The sequence below is a fragment of the Natrix helvetica genome, assembly GCF_964273705.1.
Source record: "Natrix helvetica genome assembly, chromosome: 6".
NCBI lineage: Eukaryota > Metazoa > Chordata > Lepidosauria > Squamata > Natricidae > Natrix > Natrix helvetica.
Window position 1 is genome coordinate 74,058,824 of NC_138553.1, and position 20,952 is coordinate 74,079,775.

General features: G+C 42.2%; 1 protein-coding gene across 3 annotated transcripts in view; it reads right to left on the reverse strand.

Moving 5' to 3' along the window:
* SHISAL1 (shisa like 1) overlaps positions 1-20,952 on the reverse strand; it is a 104,408-nt gene that overhangs the window by 24,673 nt on the left and 58,783 nt on the right. For all 3 annotated transcript variants that reach the window (XR_014175731.1, XM_081957499.1, XM_081957498.1), the window contains exon 4: positions 11,023-11,328. Coding sequence is in view for 2 of the 3 variants with exons in the window: in XM_081957499.1 (XP_081813625.1) it covers positions 11,023-11,328 (306 nt within the window). In the remaining variant the exon portion in view is untranslated. The remainder of the gene's footprint in view (positions 1-11,022; positions 11,329-20,952) is intronic.

The following is a 20,952-nucleotide window of genomic DNA, read 5'->3' on the forward strand; positions in this document are numbered from 1 at the left end:
TTAAAAATAAAAATATGGTTTTCTGCCTGGATGGTCCTCTGTAATGAGCCGAAGGACAGAAAGGGGGAGTAGTGAGCTCCCTCCCATATTTGGGCATACCAGGGGTTGTAACACAAACACACACACACACACACACACACACACATGCATATGTATATATTTTAAGCCCAAGCCCGAAGATGGCAGGTGAGATCTTGCCGAAACGTTGCAAAGACAATCTCAATCTTACATGGGAAAAGACCGGAATACAACAAAACCAGCATACCTACACCCGTAAAAATCTACGAATATATATATTTATATTGTATTTGTGCTGATAAATAAATAAAGGGAGACTAGTATAGATCCATTTCAAGCTATTTAGCTCTCATCAGCTAGCCATACCCTTACTGGGATTTGAACATACATACATACATACATAGATACATACATACATACACATACATACATACATATATATATATACATACAGATGACAGATATAGATAGATATAGATAGATATAGATTAGATAGATAGATAGATAGATAGATAGATAGATAGATAGATAGATAGATGATATATAGATAGATATAGGTAGATATAGCTAGATAGATGGATATAATTTTAGTTATATAGACAGATATAGATATAGATAGATCGATATCTATCTATCTATCTATCTATCTATCTATCTATCTATCTATCTATCTATCATCTATCTATCTACATATAGAGGTACAGATATAGATGGGGGGGGGGACTTAAAGGAAATACACGTATGCAAACGTTTCTTGCACAAAAGAAGAGGAAACCTGGGGAAGGAAACCAGCAGGGTTGAGGGCCCCATCACAGATATAACTGGAAGTATATAATCTGTGTGGATTATGCTCACCTGATCCTAACATATGTTCCTCGTTTAATGCTTCAGAAAGGAAATTAAAAACAAACACAAAAATAAAGTTAACATGAACATAATAGTTTGCTTCATACATGGTTCTTGACCCTAACCCTAACTCAGATTTGTTGAGTTGCCCTTTTAGGCTAACACTAACCCCAGTAGATGACCACAGGTAGTTAGGTCCAAGGTAATTCCAGAAACTGAAAAGTAAACCTATATAGATTTTATTTGCATTGCCTATCTTACTCCATGATAGAAAATGGAAAACTGCATGGATATTCTGGTTTTGGCATCACCTTCTTTGACTGTGTAAAATCAAACTAGTGCGATATTATAGTATTAAATTAAAATAACTTTCTATACAGCAACCACATTCTTGTTTAAATAATAATCCCTATTAAAGTTTAAAAATACAAATATACAAAATTAACACAAACTATATGAAAAATAAAAATAAAATAAAACATGCAAATAGTAAAAAGGTAGGGGAAGGGAAAATATAAGGAAAAAGAAGTCTAACGAAATGATTTCCCTCTTGATCAAGACAACTACAGCAGTTTCAATAATTGATCACCTTATCAAATTTCTACTAAAACCTCTTCATTCCATCTCTCTCTCTCTCCCCCCTTCAATCTACACATACAGTACGTATATTCAACAAATAAATCAATTTCATATTTCTTTACAACAACAAAAATCTCTTCTTCCCATAATTTATATCTATAAAGAAAAGTATCATCATTGAAACTTAATCGAGAAAAACCCTTTTAACAACTACCAGAAACAACATATTAAAAATCTTGATCTTTAATCTCTTCAAATAATGTCCCATAAGCTGTCATTTTTTCTTCATTCTCCTCTCATAAACTCCTTAGCAAATTTAACACTTTCCTTCAATTGTAACACCTTATCTTATCACTTTTTCTAAAAATAGAATAAAAAAATATCTTCCCATACCCTATCATTATGTTTATTTCTTTGCATGCTTTTTTAAGGATTTTCTTCATAGTGTAACACATCTATTTTGTAAGTCCAAGATAAGAACGTTGTCCAAGCCACTCTACTAAGTTGAAAGCCACCTATCCAATTCACTCTTCTAACTTATTATTGGTTTGTTTCTTTTAGCTATTAAAACTTCAGCCCCTTCTCTTTGTATATACACCTTTGTCCAGGCCAGGGGTCGGCAACCTTAAACACTCAAAGAGCCATTTGGACCCATTCCCCACAGAAAATAAAGCACCGGAAGCCACAAATCTCTTCCCGTACCGTTCCTATTTCCTGAGCGGCCACAGAGCTAGCGTATGTAGTTGAATTAGACGTTCTGTTTCCTTCTGCAACTTTTCTTGGATTTAGCATCCATGGTTGGCCTAAAGGGGTTCGAAAAGCTCAATAAATCGTTTGCCGGCAGGTATCACACATTGGCCACTGTGACCCATATTTTGAGCGACAAAGAGCCACAGCAGAGGGATGAAAGAGCCACATGCGGCTGCAGAGCTGAATCCCACCACTGGTTCATAGTCAGGTGATTAAAGCCTTTCTTTGTGTGTGTGATGATTGCCATCTTGACCTGTCCTCTTGGTTTTTCCGATGGCCATCTTGGTTCCCCCCCCCCGACCAGTTCTGTATGTTTCCAATTCACATTGATATTTCCTCATGCAGATATAATTCCTCTTGATCCAGGTGACTCTCTGCTTGGTTTCATTGCTCAACCTCTCTCAGATTTTTTTCCCCTAGGGCAGTGATGGCGATACCACAGGTGGCACGCGGAGCCATTTGTCAGGGTACGTGACCAGCTGAGCTCACCCTTTTTTAAAGCCATTTTTCGCCCTCCCCAGGCTCCAGAGGCTTTATAGGAGCTCGGGGAGGGCGAAAAGAGCCTCCCCCGCCCCCCTGGAGGCTTCATGAGCTTCCCTGAAGCCTCTGGAATGCAAAAAAACAGCCCCATGGGCAAACCAGAAGTTCGGGAATGGACTTCTGGTTTGCTTGGAGGTTCTTTTTGACTGCTCCGGAGGCTTCAGGGAAACCTCCTGAAGGTCCCTGAAGCCTCCGGAGCATTCAAAATGACCCTCCGAGCAAACCGGAAGTCACTTCAGGTTTGCATGGAGGTTCTTTTTGACTGTTCCGGAGGCTTCAGGGAAGCTTCCCGAAGGTCCCTGAAGCCTCCGGAGCATTCAAAATGACCCTCCGAGCAAACCGGAAGTCACTTCCGGTTTGCTTGGAGGGTTGTTTTGACTGCTCCAGAGGCTTCCGGGAAACCTCCTGAAGGTCCCTGAAGCCTCCAGAGGGCTTCCGGGGGGGGCTGTTTTCACCCTCCCCAGGCTCCTACAAAGCCTCTGGAGCCTGGGGAGGGCGAAAAATGCATGCAAAAATGGGGGGGGGGTCGTGCCTGTAGTGTGCACATGTGCACTGGGGGGGCGCATTACATTATGGGTGCGGCACGCCCACAGACGATCCCCCTGCGCTCCCCCCACTTATGGCACGCACGCCAAAAAAGGTTCGCCATTGCTGCCCTAGGGGATTCACATAACATCAGATTTCGATAGCTCATTACAGCAGCTCCCAACGTGAACTGGAAAAAGGTAACACCTTCTGAGTTGAGTTCAGCTCAACTTGTGGTGATTTCATGGATGGACACAGGTAGTTTTCTTGGAAGAATGGAAGAACTTTGTCATGACCTTCAACTGCTAATGTTCTGGTGCTGCTAAAATTGCTGAAGTTGAATCAAACTGGGTTAGGTTTTGCTAGCTCTGCTCTGTAACTCATATTTTTGATGGCAGCAGTACAGAAATATTAAGTGTGAGGTGATAGCTAATGTTGAAAAAAGCAAGAGGATCGGATTCTAGTCTACCTTTTGTCACTGAAGCTCACATGTCACTTAGGGCCTCTCTCTATCTCAGCTGAATCTACCTCACAGGCAGTTGTGAGGGGAAATGGATTTTCTCCTGCATTTAGAAAGAATTGCACACCAGGTAAAAATACTATTTACTACTGTCTTCTTAGCCTAACAGTAACCATAATCGTAACCGTAGGTCAGGGGTCATCAAACTGCGGCTCTTTCATCCCTCTGCTGTGGCTCCCTGTCACCGGGTGGCTCCACAATTGATGGGGCTTTCGGTTAGGACAGTTAGAGGAAAAAGGACACCCTGCTAGGAAGAGACTCTATGGTAGGGGAACTGGATTTTCGATCAGCTCCAGAATTGAACGGGGGCTTCCGGTTAGGACCTTTGAATATTTAAGGTTGCTGACCCCTGCCCTAGGTAAAATCTGGTTTCCCCACATACTGTATGTGTTGTGGCTTGCCAGTGGCCAGCGGGTCTGGCAGCAGATTCAGACTGAGGAGTTTGGGGAGGAACATGGGCCAATCCTGGAGTCTGGGGAAGGCTCTGCCTTGGAAGCAGTTATGGGGCCAGGGTCGTCTGACAGTTATCAGCTACCTTTGGAGTCGGATATCAGTGGGGCAGAAGAACAGCTGGAGCCTGTTCCCAGTGTGCACATGCGCAGAGCTGCCAGAAGAAGGGGACAGCTAAGAAACAAGGGTCGACTTGGGAGTAAAGCCTCAGGTGGACAGTGAATGGACCCTCCCATAGGGAATAAAGAGGAGCGAAAGGGGAGCGGAGTTTGTAGGAGACAATTAGTTCAATTCATTAGGGTGAAGATCTGTCCTAACATCTTGCCAAGTAATTGCTGCTACAGCATGGCGTTTGGAAGATATCGGCCTGACTACTCTCCAAGCCTGATAAAGGTCCGTAGTTGTGAAATCTCATGAAAGACTGTTTGCCGGGACTTTGCTGGAGAGGAATTCCCTTTAACCTACATAAAAGAGGTTTTAATGGGACGAGGAGTCTGCTTCATGATCTTGGGAGGCCTAGGTCAGAACAATATGCCTACCAGCTTCTTCTGACCTTATCCCCACGAACCAATCTCCCTCCCTTCACAACTCAGTTTTTTCTCTTCTTCCACAATTTGCCTCCTTATCACTGTCGTTCTTTCCCCACCTGCAACCTGCTTTTGGATCTGGCAAGCGCCCCTCGGGGGAAACTTACCATCTCAACTTTTTGCAAATCAACCTTATAGCACAATGAGAATCCTACTCATTAGGCATTATTAAGCTCTTTACACCTTCCCTAATTTACAAGGAGAGCTGCAGAAATAAACAAGCCTGATTACAAGGATGGAAGAAAAGCAGAGGTGGTATTCAGCCAGTTTGGAAATCGCGGGTGGGCCCAGCTTCGCTGCCCCGACTCTATGTCATCCTATTTAGGCATGTTTTTGAGACTGGGCGCATGCGTGGAAGGCGCATGTCGAAGCAAAGCACATCCGTGCAGCGCAGTGGTGGGTTCCGGATCCCTTTCCAGTTGGAACGGGCCCGGTGGCATCTATATGGATATGCGCAGCGCACGTGCACTAGTGCCTCCGTGAGCCTCTGCGACGCTCCAGCTGCTCAGTGGAGCATTGCGCAGGTGCTGTACGCGCCGTGCACGTGCGCAGAAGCGCCAAAGACTTAAAAGACCGGTAAGGAGCTCGGGCAGGCAGATGGGCCCTCCGGAGCACTGTACCGGAACGGTATCCGGTGCTCCGCGCAGGCTCCGGTATGCCCGTACCGGGATGTACCACCTGCAACCACCACTGGTGCAGGGAACTGGTGGTAACAAAAGGTGAAACCCACCGCCGAAGTAAACGTTTTGTGAATCCATTCATCTCCTTTGACAAAGAGGGTGCAACTCAGCTAACAGAAACACTTGCCACTTGGCTGAGTCCATTTCGTAGGAAAGGACCTTGGGGAGAAGATGCGAGAGCAGCTATGAAAAAGTAATTTTAAAAGAAGGCTGGAAAAATCAGCCGAGACCTCCGCATAACAACGATAAATAATAAGATAAAGGCAACTGAGAAGGTTAAAGAATGAACAGTAATTAAGCAAGAAAGAAGGAAAATATTGTTGCCCCATTACAGATGTTAGTATATCACACGTAGCAAAAAAAAAAAAAAAAAAAGCATTCCAAAGTGCAGTTATATTAACTGGAGGGATATTTTCAATGAACAAGGTACACAGACAGATGTACTTACCAGGATATATGTAAGGCATATACTGAAATATAATAAGTGTGCATATATAAGATGAAGCTTCCCCCCAGATGCGTACTAGTCGTTCCGACTCTAGGGGGCAGTGCTCATCTCTGTTTCAAAGCCAAAGAGCCAACGCTGTCCGAAGACGTCTCCGTGGTCATGTGGCTGGCATGACTGTTTGCTTTAGACGCACAGAACGCTGTTATCTTCCCACCAAAGGTGGCTCCTATTTTTCTACTTGCATTTTTTACCTGCTTTCGAACTGCTAGGTTGGCAGAAGCTGGGACAAGGAACGGGAGCTCACTGCGTTACGCGGTGCTAGGGATTCGAACTGCCGAATTGCTGACCTTCTGATTGACAAGCTCAGCGTCTTAGCCTATATAGAAATGTGCAAATACAGGCTGGAAGGAAATGGAAGGTGGAAGTTTGAAGAGAAGCAGAAATAGCTGTGCTGTAGCAGCTATGTATTTTTTTAATACAATTCTCTAGCATGGGAAAATGCCCCTAGCACACTCACCTAAATATCATCCGTCCTCTATTTAAAAGGAAGCTGGGGAAACTTCAAAACAAGTGCCATTTATAACTTGACACTACGCACAAAATATTTGCAGGTTTTCTCCTGCAAGAATCTAGGGCATTAAGTTCGCAGGGGATGACAAAGGAGCAGATCTTGTTTAGCTAAAAGCCATCACACACTTTTTTTATCACTTCTCCCATCACAAAGTCTGTGTAGGCTGTGGGGAGACCTGAAGATGCTCCTTTTTCTACATTACCAGAGCAGGCACTTAGAATGTATTGGTCCTTTTTAACCTGGGGAACGGATGGTTGGCTACCCATGTCAAAAAGCTTTCTTCAATTATAGAGGCCGTTCAATGGCACGTGGATTAATTATTTATGAACACTAGATAGAGCGTATTGGTAAAAATGTTTTCTTGTATACCTTTACAAAGGCCAAGCTCAGCTCTCTCTGGGAAAGCACTTCAGCACTGTAATTTTTAGGAAACTAATCATGACATTAAGGGACGCAATGGCTCAGTGGCTAAGACGCTGAGCTTGTCGATCAGAAAGGTCGGCAGTTCAGCGGTTCGAATCCCTAGCACCGCATAATGGAGTGAGCTCCCGTTACTTATCCCAGCTTCTGCCAACCTAACCATTCAAAAAATGCAAGTAGAAAAATAGGAACCACCTTTGGTGGGAAGGTAACAGCGTTTTGTGCGTCTTCAGCGTTGAGTCATGCCGGCCACATGACTACGGAGACGTCTTTGGACAGCGCTGGCTCTTTGGCTTTGAAACAGAGATGAGCACCATCCCTAAAGTCGGGAAAGACTAGCACATATGTGTGAGGGAAACCTTTACCTTTAATCAGGTAATCTTTATCATTACACTTCTGATCAGTAATGGTCCTGCAGAATTCATGATAGAGCTTCAAAAGAAAAAGAAAAGATTTGGAGCTTTAGCTAATAGTCATGTGGAAAGTAAGAGCACCCACCCCTCCCCTAGAAGAATGAAATATTCTAGGAAATATTAAAAAGGCAGAATATCATAGCTGGATGAGAAAAGGAGAAACATGCTCTTGGGAAACAGCCCCCACCTTTGTGAATAGCCCCAGAAAGACTGGGCCATCTTATCTACAAGACAAAAGACTGGGCCATCCTATGTACAAGACAAAAGGCCTTCAGCTCCAGGGTGATAGGATTAGGCCTCACTCAAGATCCAAACCAGGACAAAGCCATTAAGTCATAATTGCCCCAAACCCTTTCTGAACACAAGCCTCTTCATTGCATGACCCAGCAAGATTCAACCAAGCCTGGGACACAGACAGCTTAGAAAGTTAGCGAAGATCCCTGCATAGCCTGCTGGGAGTCCGGCAACCAATAGGATAAATGTCTTGCACAGGAACAGGAAGCTCTAGGCCAAGGCCCAAGAGAGGGTATAAATATCTCTCACTCTCCACTCCATGTGTTCAGCAGCACTAGGACCATATGCTTAATGGTTCTGCTCCATTAAACCAGCTTTCCAAGCAGCCTCCATGTTTCCAATTTCTTTCTCCCCCACTTGGACTGAACACAGATGGACCTTTCTTTCAACTGTCATCATGGCTCTTTCCATTTGTATCTGAGGAGAACCAGTGGGAAATATGGCTCTTCGGGATGGTCTGTGTAGCAGTCTTGCAAAATTAATTGGGTAGATACTTAACTGCCTTACTGCTATTCAAATAGATTCTGTAAGGGTTAGATTAAACCTGCCCTTGAGTATGTATGGATATTTCCATCTTCTTGCACATTCATAATGCATGCCCTGAACTTTTTTTTCTACGAAATGAAATACACACATTTGCAAGGGAGATTGAATCACTTAGCATACATTTGCTGCTTCTTTGGGATGGATACATATGCATCAGAGCAAGTAACTAGAATTCCACATTTTTCTGTGTGTTTGTCATTCCAGTGGGCTCAATTAATCATGTATCCCAATCAAAAGCAAAATATAATATACAAACTATTGCAAACTAAAGCAAAATATAATATACAAACTATTATCTACCAGTGCCCACTTCAACTGCCCTTTCTGCTTTCCCTAATTGGTCCAAAGAAAATATTTGCACACTCGTGACTTTGCACTCAGTGCCAAAAATATGAATTTTTGCTTTGAAAAATAGAAAACCAGATACGTTCCCATTGTTTTGTAATCTTATTCGTTTCTGAAGTCCCAGCTAGTTAGCATTTAGCTGACTTGGCTCTCTGCCCAAAGCTAATCCTTGAGGGATGAGAGACCACAAGAAAATCCCAAATCATTAGGTTAAAAACCAAAGCAAGCAGTGGCAAAATGACTTCTGCAAGGCTGCCGAAAGACTTTTACTGCTGCTGCCCATAGTCACCTGGATTGGAACTCAAAACTAAATCAACTTGTCTCTTCAAACAAAACTGCTCCATTTGTTTCGCTGTTCTCTTTGGGCAAGGATGAAAGAGGGGGGGGGGGGGAGAAACGCATTGTACCTAGGGGAATTATGCCACAAAATATTTCATGTTTTTAAAACAATGAATTTTGGGGGCTTTTTTTCTTCTTCTTTTACACTGGAGAATCTGCTTTTCCAATATTGAGCAAAGGCCAATTTTGGTCCCTTTCTTTCTTCTGTAACTCCCCTCAAGCCCAAATCTCTTCCATCTCCCTTTTTTTGGTTGCAGCAGGAAAATTGAGGCCTCCAGGGGTATCCGGAAAATCGACATGGTAGCTAGGATGGTGTGAGGGGAACTTCATTTACTTTTGATGGGCATTGTGGCTGCCATCTTACCTTCCTGAAGCCTACTCTTCGGACAGCCCTGGAGGCACCCCAATCCCCAGACCCCTGGATTGACCTCTTCTCCATGCAATGATCAAGGTTGCCACTTTTGAAAAAAAGGAATACAAAGCAAGGATCCCACATTTCCTTGTATTTCTACTGTTTTCTACATCCTTTTAAAATGTATCATCATTACTGTCAAGGTGAAGACCACAAATTAAGGAAGCTCAAACTGCCCAAGGAGCTGCTGATTCAGTTCTACAGAGGAATTATTGAGTCTGTCATCTCCACCTCTGTAACTGTCTGGTTTGGCTCTGCAACCCAACAAGACAAACATAGACTTCAACAGATAATTAGAACTGCAGAAAAAAAAACAATTGCTGTCAACCTGCCTTTCATTGAGGACCTGCACACTGCATGAGTCAAAAAGAGGGCTGTGAAAATATCGACAGACCCCTCACATCCTGGACATACATTGTTTCAACTCCTACCCTCAAAACGACGCTATAGAGCACTGCACACCAGAACAACTAGACACAAGAACAGTTTTTCCCCCGAAGGCCATCACTCTGCTAAACAAATAATTCCCACAATACTGTCAAATAATGTGCTAAGACTGTGTTACTATTATTATTCTCATCCCTCCTAGTACCTATCTCTTCCCACTTATGATTATAACCATATTGCTTGTATCTTTATATCTAAAGGTGTATCTATATCACCTTTATATTGTTTTATTTGTTTCCTAGTATGATTTGATAGCTTATTAGTAACCTTGACTATCACTAAGTGTTGTATCTTTTTATTCTTGAGGAATGTATTCTGTTTTATTTTTCTTTATGTACACTGAGAGTATATGCACCAAAGACAAATTCCTTGTGTGTCCAATCACACTTGGCCAATAAAGAATTCTATTCTATTCTATTCTATTCTATTCTATTCTATTCTATTCTATTCTATTCTATTCTATTCTATTCTATTCTATTCTATTCTACCCTACCCTACCCTACCCTACCCTACCCTACCCTACCCTACTCTATTCAACTGAAGGAACAGAGGTGTAACCTTAGATTTCCATGGCCAGTTTATGGCTCATCCAGTTTAAGCTCCTGAGTGAAATCTATGGCTCTCAGTTCCCATTGCACAGTTATGTCTACTAGCTTGATCTTTTTTATATACAGACACATCCATTTTAATCCCAAGGACCCCATAGGGTAGAAGGCTTCACTTCCAGAGAGACACCAGAACCATTGAAATAAAATCACACTGCTCTGACAAGGCATCTGATAAGAACTCAGAGATGGCTAACCTTTTGTCCCCGTGTGCCAAAAGCGTAAACACGCGTGTAACAGTGTGCCCACACCCATAATGCAGTGCTTGAGTGACACCCCCATCATCCTGCCCCCTGCGCATGCATGCGCGAACCCCTGTGCTTCCCCTGTCCCATGCATGCACACACGACACCACCCTGTGTCCTGTTTTGCGCCTAGTAGGCTTCCCTAAAGTCTCCTGGGACCAAAAATGGGGTGCAGAAGGAGCCCCCCGCACTCCCCTACCCCCGTGCATGCGTACGCCTCTCCTGCATGTGACAACCCCCACACATGTGTGGCAGAGACCCGAAAATCAGCTAGCCGGCGGGAAGTGTCCACGCGCATGCACGGTGGAGCTGAGCTGGGGCGACGGCTCGCGTGCCTGCAGAGGGAGCTCCGTGTGCCGCCTTTGCCATAAGTTCGCCATCACAGATCTATCAGATAAAAGATTGGGGTATGAAAAAAGAGAAGACACCTTGAAAAACTTACCAGGCAGTTGAGCTTGGGAAAGACATCAGTGGTGGAGTTAAAGCTTCTCCTTTTAAGGTGTGGACAGCCTGGGAGGGTTGAGAGGCAGGCTGAGAATGCGTCTGAGTCTCTCCTTGCCTTGAGTCCTGAGTTGGTTTAATCCACCGGCTTGTTTCCGGTTTCATCCATTTCCCCTGGATTCCCCATCTTGCCATGTAAACTTTGCAAATGTCGTAGTTCATGGAGGAGTAATATAAAAGGTCCAGAACCAGCAAGACTACAACGAAAAACCCATAGACCCAAACGCCTAACAGTGCACTGTAATTGCTGTAGAAAGAGAAGAGAAAGCTGGAGTTAGAAACGGACTGTTAACGCATTGCTTCCTGCTCCTCTAATTAGGCACTTAAAGCTTTGAAATATACAGTTATTATGATGGGTGTTTTTATCTTTGCTTCTGCTTCTTTCCTTCCCCAAAGTGAAACCAGTGTGCTCAGACTCCTATGAAGCTTCCTGCAACATTGCACACATCTTGCCTAGCTTCAACAAGAGGATGGCAGCCAGCCTAGGCAATTCTGGAAGTTGAAGTTCACACATCTTCAAGACGCTAAGGTTGAGAAACACAGGTGTAGATGAAGATTCTGGAAGTTTTTCTGTCCTGCGGCTTCTTTGAAAAGGCAAATAATTGGGAGCAGAGAGCTTCTTTTGCATCACATAGCTTAAAGAATGCAGTTTCAGAATTCCTATGTCTCCATGCCATCCATTAAAAAGAATAATTTGGTGGGGAAAAGACTAAAGAAACTATTAGACAAACATTAAAGGAAACTTTCTCCCTTTTCTTTATCCAATTTTTTGTTTTGAGACATTCAAGCTGTGACAGTTCAGCCCGAGTAAAAATTACTCGATATGATTTTGCCAATTGTAGAGTTTGGCCTACGAAAAACACAGGATTGCCAAGTGTCTTCCTAGTTTTGCATTCCAATATGTGCTTTTTTTTTTAACCCAGAGGTCTGCTTCTAGCAATGCTTTCTAAAATGTATTACATTATGCTACTAATTAGATCCACAGCCTGCTTCATTTCTGTCCTACATTTCTTCTGTATATGCTCTCCAGAAAGTCATTTACAATCGGATAGGGATGATACCGAGGGTGGGACGGAAAGCATTTTTGCATACATAGTATTGGTTCAATGACTAGAGAAATGCAGAAGTGAAATCTTGGATCAAATTGTTTTTTTTAAATGGATCTTTTAAGCGTTTTCCTCTTTCAAATAGGATTGATTTTCTTTTCAGAAGCTGCCTTATTGCTAACTTGGTTTTAAAAACCCAACACATTTCTCTTTAGAGGAATTTTTTTACTTCCACTATAGGAGGGCTTTCTTTATAAAAGTTTTATGTTGCCCAAGTATAATCAACCAAAGGAAAATATTCTCCAGTTGAACTATAGTTAACTCTTCTATTGAGTTAGCAGCATGTCCTTAACCGAGATGGGAAAGCAGGAAACCCCAGTGTGATAATCTGTTATTCTGTTAAAGTACAATATTTAAGGACCGTGATAATTCTTTGAAATATATTATTATTGATTATTAAATTCCTATCCTTCAGGAGAACCTAGGGCTGAGTATTATAACAGTGATTCAAAACAACAATAATATAGACTCTACAATTCATTTTTATCCAGCTCAACTACTCAATGTAAAAATTTAGATTCTGCAAAGTGATTCTTCCTTAACATAAACTACATACTGTATTTTTCGGAGTATAAGATGCACCCTTTTCCCTCAAAAAAGAGGCTGAAAATCTGGGAGTGTCTTATACACTGAATACAGCATTTTTGGCCTCCCGAAACACCACCCCTTCACCAAAATGGCTGAGCATAGCCTTTAGGAGGCTTCAAGAGAGCTCCTGGGGGCTGGGGAGGGCAGAAATGAGCGAAAAACGGGCCTATGTTTGCTCATTTTTGCCCCTCCCAGACCCCAGGAGCACTTTATAAACCTCCTAAAGGCTATGCATGCCCTTTATTGACAAAAACGGGGCCCGGTTTAGCAAAAAAGGGCTGTTTTTGGAAGGTCTGCAGAGTGCAAAACCTTTTTTTTTAAAAAATTGCCTATTCAAAATCTTGGTGCGTCTTATACTCCGGTGCGTCTTATACTCCGGGAAATATGGTATTTCTGCATTCAGTTGGGATCCAAGTGGTTCATCTTGACTTTGGGCTGGCTACTTAGATCTAGTGAAATAGGAATCTTTGTCTACTGCAGAAGGAAGAGATGTAGCCAGAGCATCCAACCCCTTCAAAATATAAACCCTGCTTCCATGCCATTTTGGTATAGTGTTTAAGATGTTGGATTAGTGACCAGGAGATGGTGAGTTCTAGTGCTCCTTTAGGCATGAAAGCTGGCTGGATGACTTTGGGCCAGTCACTCTCTCTCAGCCCAATCCAACTCTGAGTATGTTGTTGTGGGGAAAATAGGAGACAGGAAAATTAGGTGTGCATGACAAACACAAATAAATAAAACGATTAGATACCAGGAAATAGTAGGCATGTTTGCCCCAAAATAAGACAGGGTCTTATTTTCTTTTGACCCCAGAAATAAGTGCTTGGCCTTATTTTTGGGGAGGTCTTATTATTTTTGATGTGTAGGAGGTGGTGAGCGTGATTACCTCATGGCTGCTGCTGTGTTGCAATATTTTCAGGGAGGGCTTATTTTTGGGGGAGGGCTTATTTTAGTGCATGCACTCAAAACCCCAATTGGGCTTATTATCGGATAGATCTTATTTTCAGGGAAACAGGGTAGAAGACAAAGAATGAGAGAAAATGACAAAGTGCCAAGATCTAAAAACTGAAATTGAAAGGTTATGGCATAAACCAGTCATGGTGACAAACCAATCACTATCAGCGCATACAAAAAACCTTGGATAACACTTGTGCATTGACAAAATTTCCAGCTGTCAATTCCAAAAGAGCAGGAAAAAAAAATAACAGAGTTGTAAGGGACCTTGGAGGTCTTCTAGTCCAACCCCTTCCTCAGGCAGGAGACCCTACACTATCTCAGACAAATGGCTGTCCAATCTCATTTTTAAAAATCTCCAGTGATGGAGCATCAGGACTTCAGAAAGGAAAACTATTCCACTGGGTTAATTGTTCTCACTATCAGGACATTTCTCCTTAGTTCTAGGTTGGATCTCTCCTTGATTAATTTCCATCCATTACTTCTTATCCTGCCTTCAGATACTTTGGGGAATAGGTTGACACACAAAGAAGAAGAGTGTGTGTGTGTGCCAATCTATTCTCCAAAGCAACTAAAAGTTTGAAGCAGTGTGAAAGCACTGCTTGAATCTGCACTTATACTACACTTACACATTACAGCATCGTAAGTTCTTGGGAAGAACTCAATTCACATGAAGACTAACTTCAGCAAAAGAACTGGTAGCTATTTTCTCTAATTTTTTTTTGTAAATCATCGTCTCCATCACAATTGAGATTTGCATCCATTATTACTTAGTACTATATTTGCAAAAGAAAGCAAAGATAGTACCAATACCAATGGACGCCTTGAATGCAATCCCAAAACATCTGGAGCACTACTTAAACATCATCGGCATTGAGAAAATAAGCAACGGTCAATTGCAAAAGGCTGCTTTTCTTCGAACAGCTTAAATTCTGTGATATCTTTAACACAGGGGTGAAATTCAGCAGGTTTTGACAGGTTCTAAAGAACCTGTAGCAGACATTTTGAGTAGTTCAGAGAACTGGTAAATACCACCTCTGGCTGGCCCCAGGAGTGGGGTGGGAATGGGGATTTTGCAGTATCCTTTCCCTGGAGTAGGATGGGAATGGAGATTTTGCAGTATCCTTCCCCTGGAGTGGGGTGGGAATCGAGATTTTGCAATATCTTTCCCCCAGGAGTGGGGTAGGAATGGGGATTTTGCAGTATCCTTTCCCTGGAGTGGGGTGGGAATCTAGATTTTGCAATATCCTTCCCCCAGGAGAGAGGTGGGAATGGGGATTTTGCAGTATCCTTTCCCTGGAGTGAGGTGGGAATGGAGACATTGCAATATTCTTCCCCTGCCACGCCTACCAAGTCATGGCCATAGAACCGGTAGTAAAAAAACCTGAATTTCACCACTGGTTTAACACCATCAAATAACATCTGCCTAACACATTTCCTTCAGAAGGACTTCTTGGTGGATAAAATCCAGTGTAAACATCTGGCTGACTGCACGGCAAACCATAACAACAACATATAACAAACAACCGCAAATATCATATTTTTAGTAAAAAAAAGAATGAAACAATATATTTGATCAGTGGTTGCAGCAAAATTTCATAAACTATGAGCCACATCACGAGGGAGTTGCCAGAATTATTCAACAGAAACTATGCTAGAAGTTTTGGATCTGAATGTAGTAAAAATTACTGGGACCATCAAATGGAGGAGGTTTGGGAAACTGAGTTAAGATCTTATGGGACTTAAAGATCCAAACAGACAGGCTTCTTGTTCATAACATGCCAGCTATAACGGTTATTAAAAAGAAGAAAGTTCATTGATTTTGCTATCCCAGGAGACGCTAGGATTGAGGAAAAACAATTGGGAAAAATTATGAAATACTGGGGCTTGCGGGTTGAAGTTGAGCACTTATGAAAAAATAAATCCTTTGTTATGGTGATCATGACTGGAGCTCTTGGAGAGATACTTAAAGGTGGAATGGGACAACTGGTGCGCCAATTCACCTGTTGTGGCCCACCGGCAGCCAGCGGACCTGGCAGCAGAGTTGGACAGTGAGGAGGTTGGGGAGGAACATGGGCCAGTCCTGGGGGCTGAGGAAAGCTCAGATGAGGTGTCGGAGGCAGAGAGGGAGTTAGACAGCAGCGAGGCAGAAGAACAGCTGGAGCCTGTTCCCAGTGTGCACATGCGCAGAGCTGCCAGAAGGCAAGAACAACTAAGAAAGCAGGGTTGACTTAGGAGTAAAGCCACACCTTGGAGGTGATTGGCCCCTCCCTTAAGGAAACAAAAGAGGAGCCAGCCGAAAGGGGGCTTTTGCAGGAAACAATTAGTTCCTTCAGTCATTTCAGGGGTGGAAAGTTTTGTTTGCGACTATAAGAGACTCTGTGCCAAGACCCTTTGCCTTGTCCTATGTTTGGAACTAGTTGTTTGGCAGCTCACCAATGGAGATAAGGTTCGTATTTGATAAACAACCCTCTGAAAGACGGTTTGCTAAGCCTTGCGGACTGTGAATGAAAGGAATTCACAGTCGTGTGAATAAAAGGGTTTTTTGCCAGGACCAAGACTCCGCTTCATGGTTGGTAAAGAAACCTGGCTCAGAATATCACCATAGCCAACTTACTACAGGACAACTCACCATGGCCAAGTCACTGCAGCATAATTGGCCACAGGGCAATTCAACTTCATTATTTGAAACAATTAAAAAATATTTTAATTTTTGTCCTTCGCATTTCATTTTGTTCCTCTTTTTTATCCTTTTCAAATGATTCCATTCCACCATTTCTTCAATATTAGTGTAACTCCTCTACTACAGCAAGATGTCCCATAGTGAGTTGGCTGTAGCAGGTTGGCCACAGCAAGTTGACTGTGGTGAGTTGTCCTAGGGCAGAGGTGTCAAACTCAAGGCCCGGGGGCCAGGATCCAGCCCGTGGGGTGCTTAGATCTGGCCCACAGGGCCGCTTTGGAAACAGTGAAGGACTGGCCCACAATGCCTCTGGCAATGAAAACAGAGCTCGGGAGCCCGTTTTCACTGGGAGAGACCTCTGGTCTCCACAGGTGCCCCCGACACGAGTGATATTGAGCTGGCCACACCCACCCTGCCCCCCCCCCAAGGTCAAACACAACCATGATGTGGCCCTCAAGGAAATCGAGTTTGACACCCTGTCCTAGACCCACTTAAAGGACTTCCTCAATATCTGGAAATATTGAATTTATCAATAAATCAGCACACTAATTTAGAAAATACCACTCTGCTTGGAACGGCCTATATTCTTCGGCGCTACCTTAATAATTCTTAGATCTTTGGTCAGGACACGAATTGTTAAGTTTCCACCAGTCTTAGGCTGTGAATCCGACTGCAGATTATGTGATACTTTGCACCAAAATTTAGCACAAGCCAAAGCAGTGCAGTTTATGTGTCACACAATCCTGGTAAACATTTGCTGCTCTGAAGATTTATCACCGGGCACAAATATTTGCAAAACTATAGAAACAAAGATGCTTCTCGTGGAAAAAAATGAAGAGAACAAAAGTCGTAAAAACAGTGCTTGCAAATGATGAAACAATTATTTTAGCTCTTTTAGAAAAGCAACTATGGGGTTCCCCTCCCTCCCCCCCAAAATGAGACAGGAGGATTGTTTGTATGTGTTGTATGCTGGCTTGCAAACAGTTCAGAGATGCGACAGTGAAATCTATGAAGATACCTGACACTTATCTGTTTTCTTTCTAAAACCATTCATGCACCAGAGAAATGTGGACAGGTGTAGGCAGAATAGACTTTTCCAAGAGAAAACAGAGAAAAAGGGAGCTGCATTTTGCAGGGCTTCCCAATATTTATTTACTTCAACCCTGGAAAGTAAAATGTCTCGTGAGGTAATAAAGAATGCTTCTTCCTTCCTGCTAATTCGCAGCTGAGTCCCTGAGATCCTTCAGTACAATATGGTGGACCTCCAGCTGCTGCTCAACCATAATCCCCAATATCTTGTGGACTATGGATCTGGTTATTTTTCTTCATCTGATTTGTTTGATGAGTTGTTCTCAATATCCAATTTTATAGAATCAGGGCAACTTGTCCATCAGTGTCACATTCGTTTTCTTGTCCATATACTCTTCTTACAAAAATTAAATTGCTGGAGATGCTTCCTCTGGAGGCTTATCTTTAGTGGAACAGCCTGGAGAAATGCTCTTCACCTCATCCCAGTTTTACATTTTGGAAAAATAAATACTGCAGAACGACTGAATCAAAATACCGTATTTTTCAGAATATAAGACGCACCAAGGTTTTGAAGAGGCAAATTTTTTTAAAAAAGTTTTTGCACTCTGCAGAACTCCCCCAAACGGCTCATTTTTCTCAAAAACGGCCCTGTTTTTTTAAAAAAAGGCATGCATAGCCTTTAGGCAGCTTATAGAGTGCTCCTGGGGGCTGGGGGGGGGGGGGCGGGGAAATTGCTCATTTCTGCCCTCTCCATCCGCCAGGAGCTCTCTGGAAGCCTCCTAAAAGCTATGCATGGCCATTTTGGTGAAAGGGGCAGGGTTTCGGGAGGCAAAAAATGCTGTATTCAGTGTATAAGACGCACCCAGATTTTCAGCCTCTATTTGAGGGAAAAAGGCACATCTTATACTCCGAAAACTATGGTAATGACCATGGGTCATATACACAAAGAATCTCTTTGGATTTTTACTTGGTGGGCAGAAAAAGACTGGGGAAAATGATGAAATGCATGTGTTTGAGCATTTCAGGTGATGGAAAGAGGGCAAATAAACCACAAGGAAAGTTGGGAGTTGTTCATGAAATTACCTGTTTTCGCTTACAAGCTACGGTCTGACTCTGAAATACACAAGGGAATACAGGTAACCCTTGACTTATGACCATTCATTTAACAGCCGTTCAAAGTTATGACAGCAGAGGGGGGGAAAAGACATACAAATTTGTCCATCCATGGGCTTATGATCATCAGTGTCCCTGCAGTCGTATGATGAAAATTTTGGTGCCTGGCAATAGCGTGTATTTACAACAGATGCAGTGTCTGGGTCTCATTTGCAACCTTCTCCGTTGGCTATCACCGAATAAAGTCAATGGAAGAAGCCAGAGTCACTTGATGAGCATGGCAGAACGGTTGTAAAAATGAGGCACAACTTGCTTAATGACCACCTCACTTAGACATGGAAGTTCTGATCCCAACTGGCGTTGTAAAGGCTACCTGTATTCACTCCTGGCGTGTTAGAAGTCACTTGTCAGAACTGAATTATCTCTGCATGCCACTTGTCCATAAAGTGCTTTCTTTGGTTCATTAAAAATTATGTACTGAAAAGTGAACACTCAATTTTAAAATAGCAATTTCTTCAATGAGACCATTATGTGGGCTCTCCATCTGTTCCTCAAAAACAACATCTGCTTGGGTAAGTTTAAATGCAAAAATGAAAATGTATTTTATCTGAATTTAAATATAACACATTTTTATTTATTTTTTAAAAAAAGGATTTGATAACAAGACAAAATGTCTGCATTTTGGATGCTATTAACTCTTATAATGTCTGCCTTTAAATTTAATCTCTTGAACTAAGCCATTTGTGTGGTCAATATCTTGTTTTATCAGTATTATACTGATAAAGCACCATTCCCCTCCCTCCCTCCCTCCCTATCTATCTATCTATCTATCTATCTATCTATCTATCTATCTATCTATCTATCTATCTATCTATCTATCTATCATCTATCTATCTATCATCTATCTATCTATCTATCTATCTATCTATCTATCTATCTATCATCCATCCATCCATCCATCCATCCATCCATCCATCCATCTATCATCTATCTATCTATCTATCTATCTATCTATCTATCTATCTATCTATCTATCTATCTATCTATCATCTATCTATCATCTATCTATCTATCATCTATCTATCTATCTATCTATCTATCTATCTATCTATCTATCTATCTATCTATCTATCTATCTATCTATCTATCAAATCTTTTGCTATAAAACACAGGAGTGTATCAGGTGTAATGATGTGTAAGTTTTATGTTATATTTTAAGTGCAATTGCTGTGCTTAGTTCTTTAAGAAGGCTAGGAAACAGTTAAGCTTTTTAATGATGTCATCTAGGGCAGAAGTCAGTTTTACAGATGGCTGCCACTGAATAAAGACAAGCTCTAGTCAAGCTCCTTGCTGTCTGCCTTTATTTTATGCCAAGGTCATCACATCAGGGGTGGGTTGCTGCTGGTTCTGTGAGCTTTGCGGTCTGCACGCATGCGCAGTTGCAGCAACTGGGGAACCGGTTTGGAGGCGTGGCCAGCCTGGGTCGCTGCCGGTTCTGTGACCCAGGCCAATATTCCACTACCCGTTCACCCAAACCATTTGTGAACTGGTGCAAACCGGTAGCAACCCACCTCTGTAGTGTATCCTGAGAAAGGGGTACAAAAGAGTCAAGATGACAGCTGTACCCATGTGATTGTGAAGCCCTGTGTCTTTTTTATTTCTGTTGCAACCAATTTTCTTTTTTTACCTTAAACTCTACCTTAAACAGGTCATTTTGGCTACCTGCTGGATTTCAGCTGCTTTTAACCCAGGTTTACAAGGAAATGTTCTGGAATCGCTCGGTGGAATATCTGGAGATATTCCACGGACAAACATAGATTCTCTTAATACCTGTGTTTCTAATTTGACTACTGTGGAGATTCACTTAACAACTATGGCAAGAAAGATCATAAAATGGGGCAAAACTCACTGAACAAATGTCTCACTTAACAACAGAAATTTTGGGCTCAATTGTTATCGTAAGTTGAGGAACTACCCATACTGAATAGATTATAACAATACATCAGAGTTTTTAATTAATAATAAAACATTCATAATCATTGAACACCTTTGTGTTATGATGATTCAGTATTATTAAATTTTCCTTAATATCATATAATTAAAACCTTATTTAAGAACTGCATAAGGAGAAAGATCTTAACATCCTTCCTGGGAGCAATTGTAACACCAGCTATTTGATAGATTTTTGCAAGTACCGTGTATCGCCCAAAATAAGACAGGGTCTTATTTTCTTTTGACCCCCGAAATAAGCACTTGGCCTTATTTTCAAGGAGGCCTTATTATTTTTGAGCTGTAGGAGGTGGCAAGCGTGGTCACCTCAGGGCTGCTGCTATGTTGCAATATTATACTCTTATTTTCAGAGGAGGACTTATTTTAGTACATGCGCTCAAAAGCCCAATTGGGC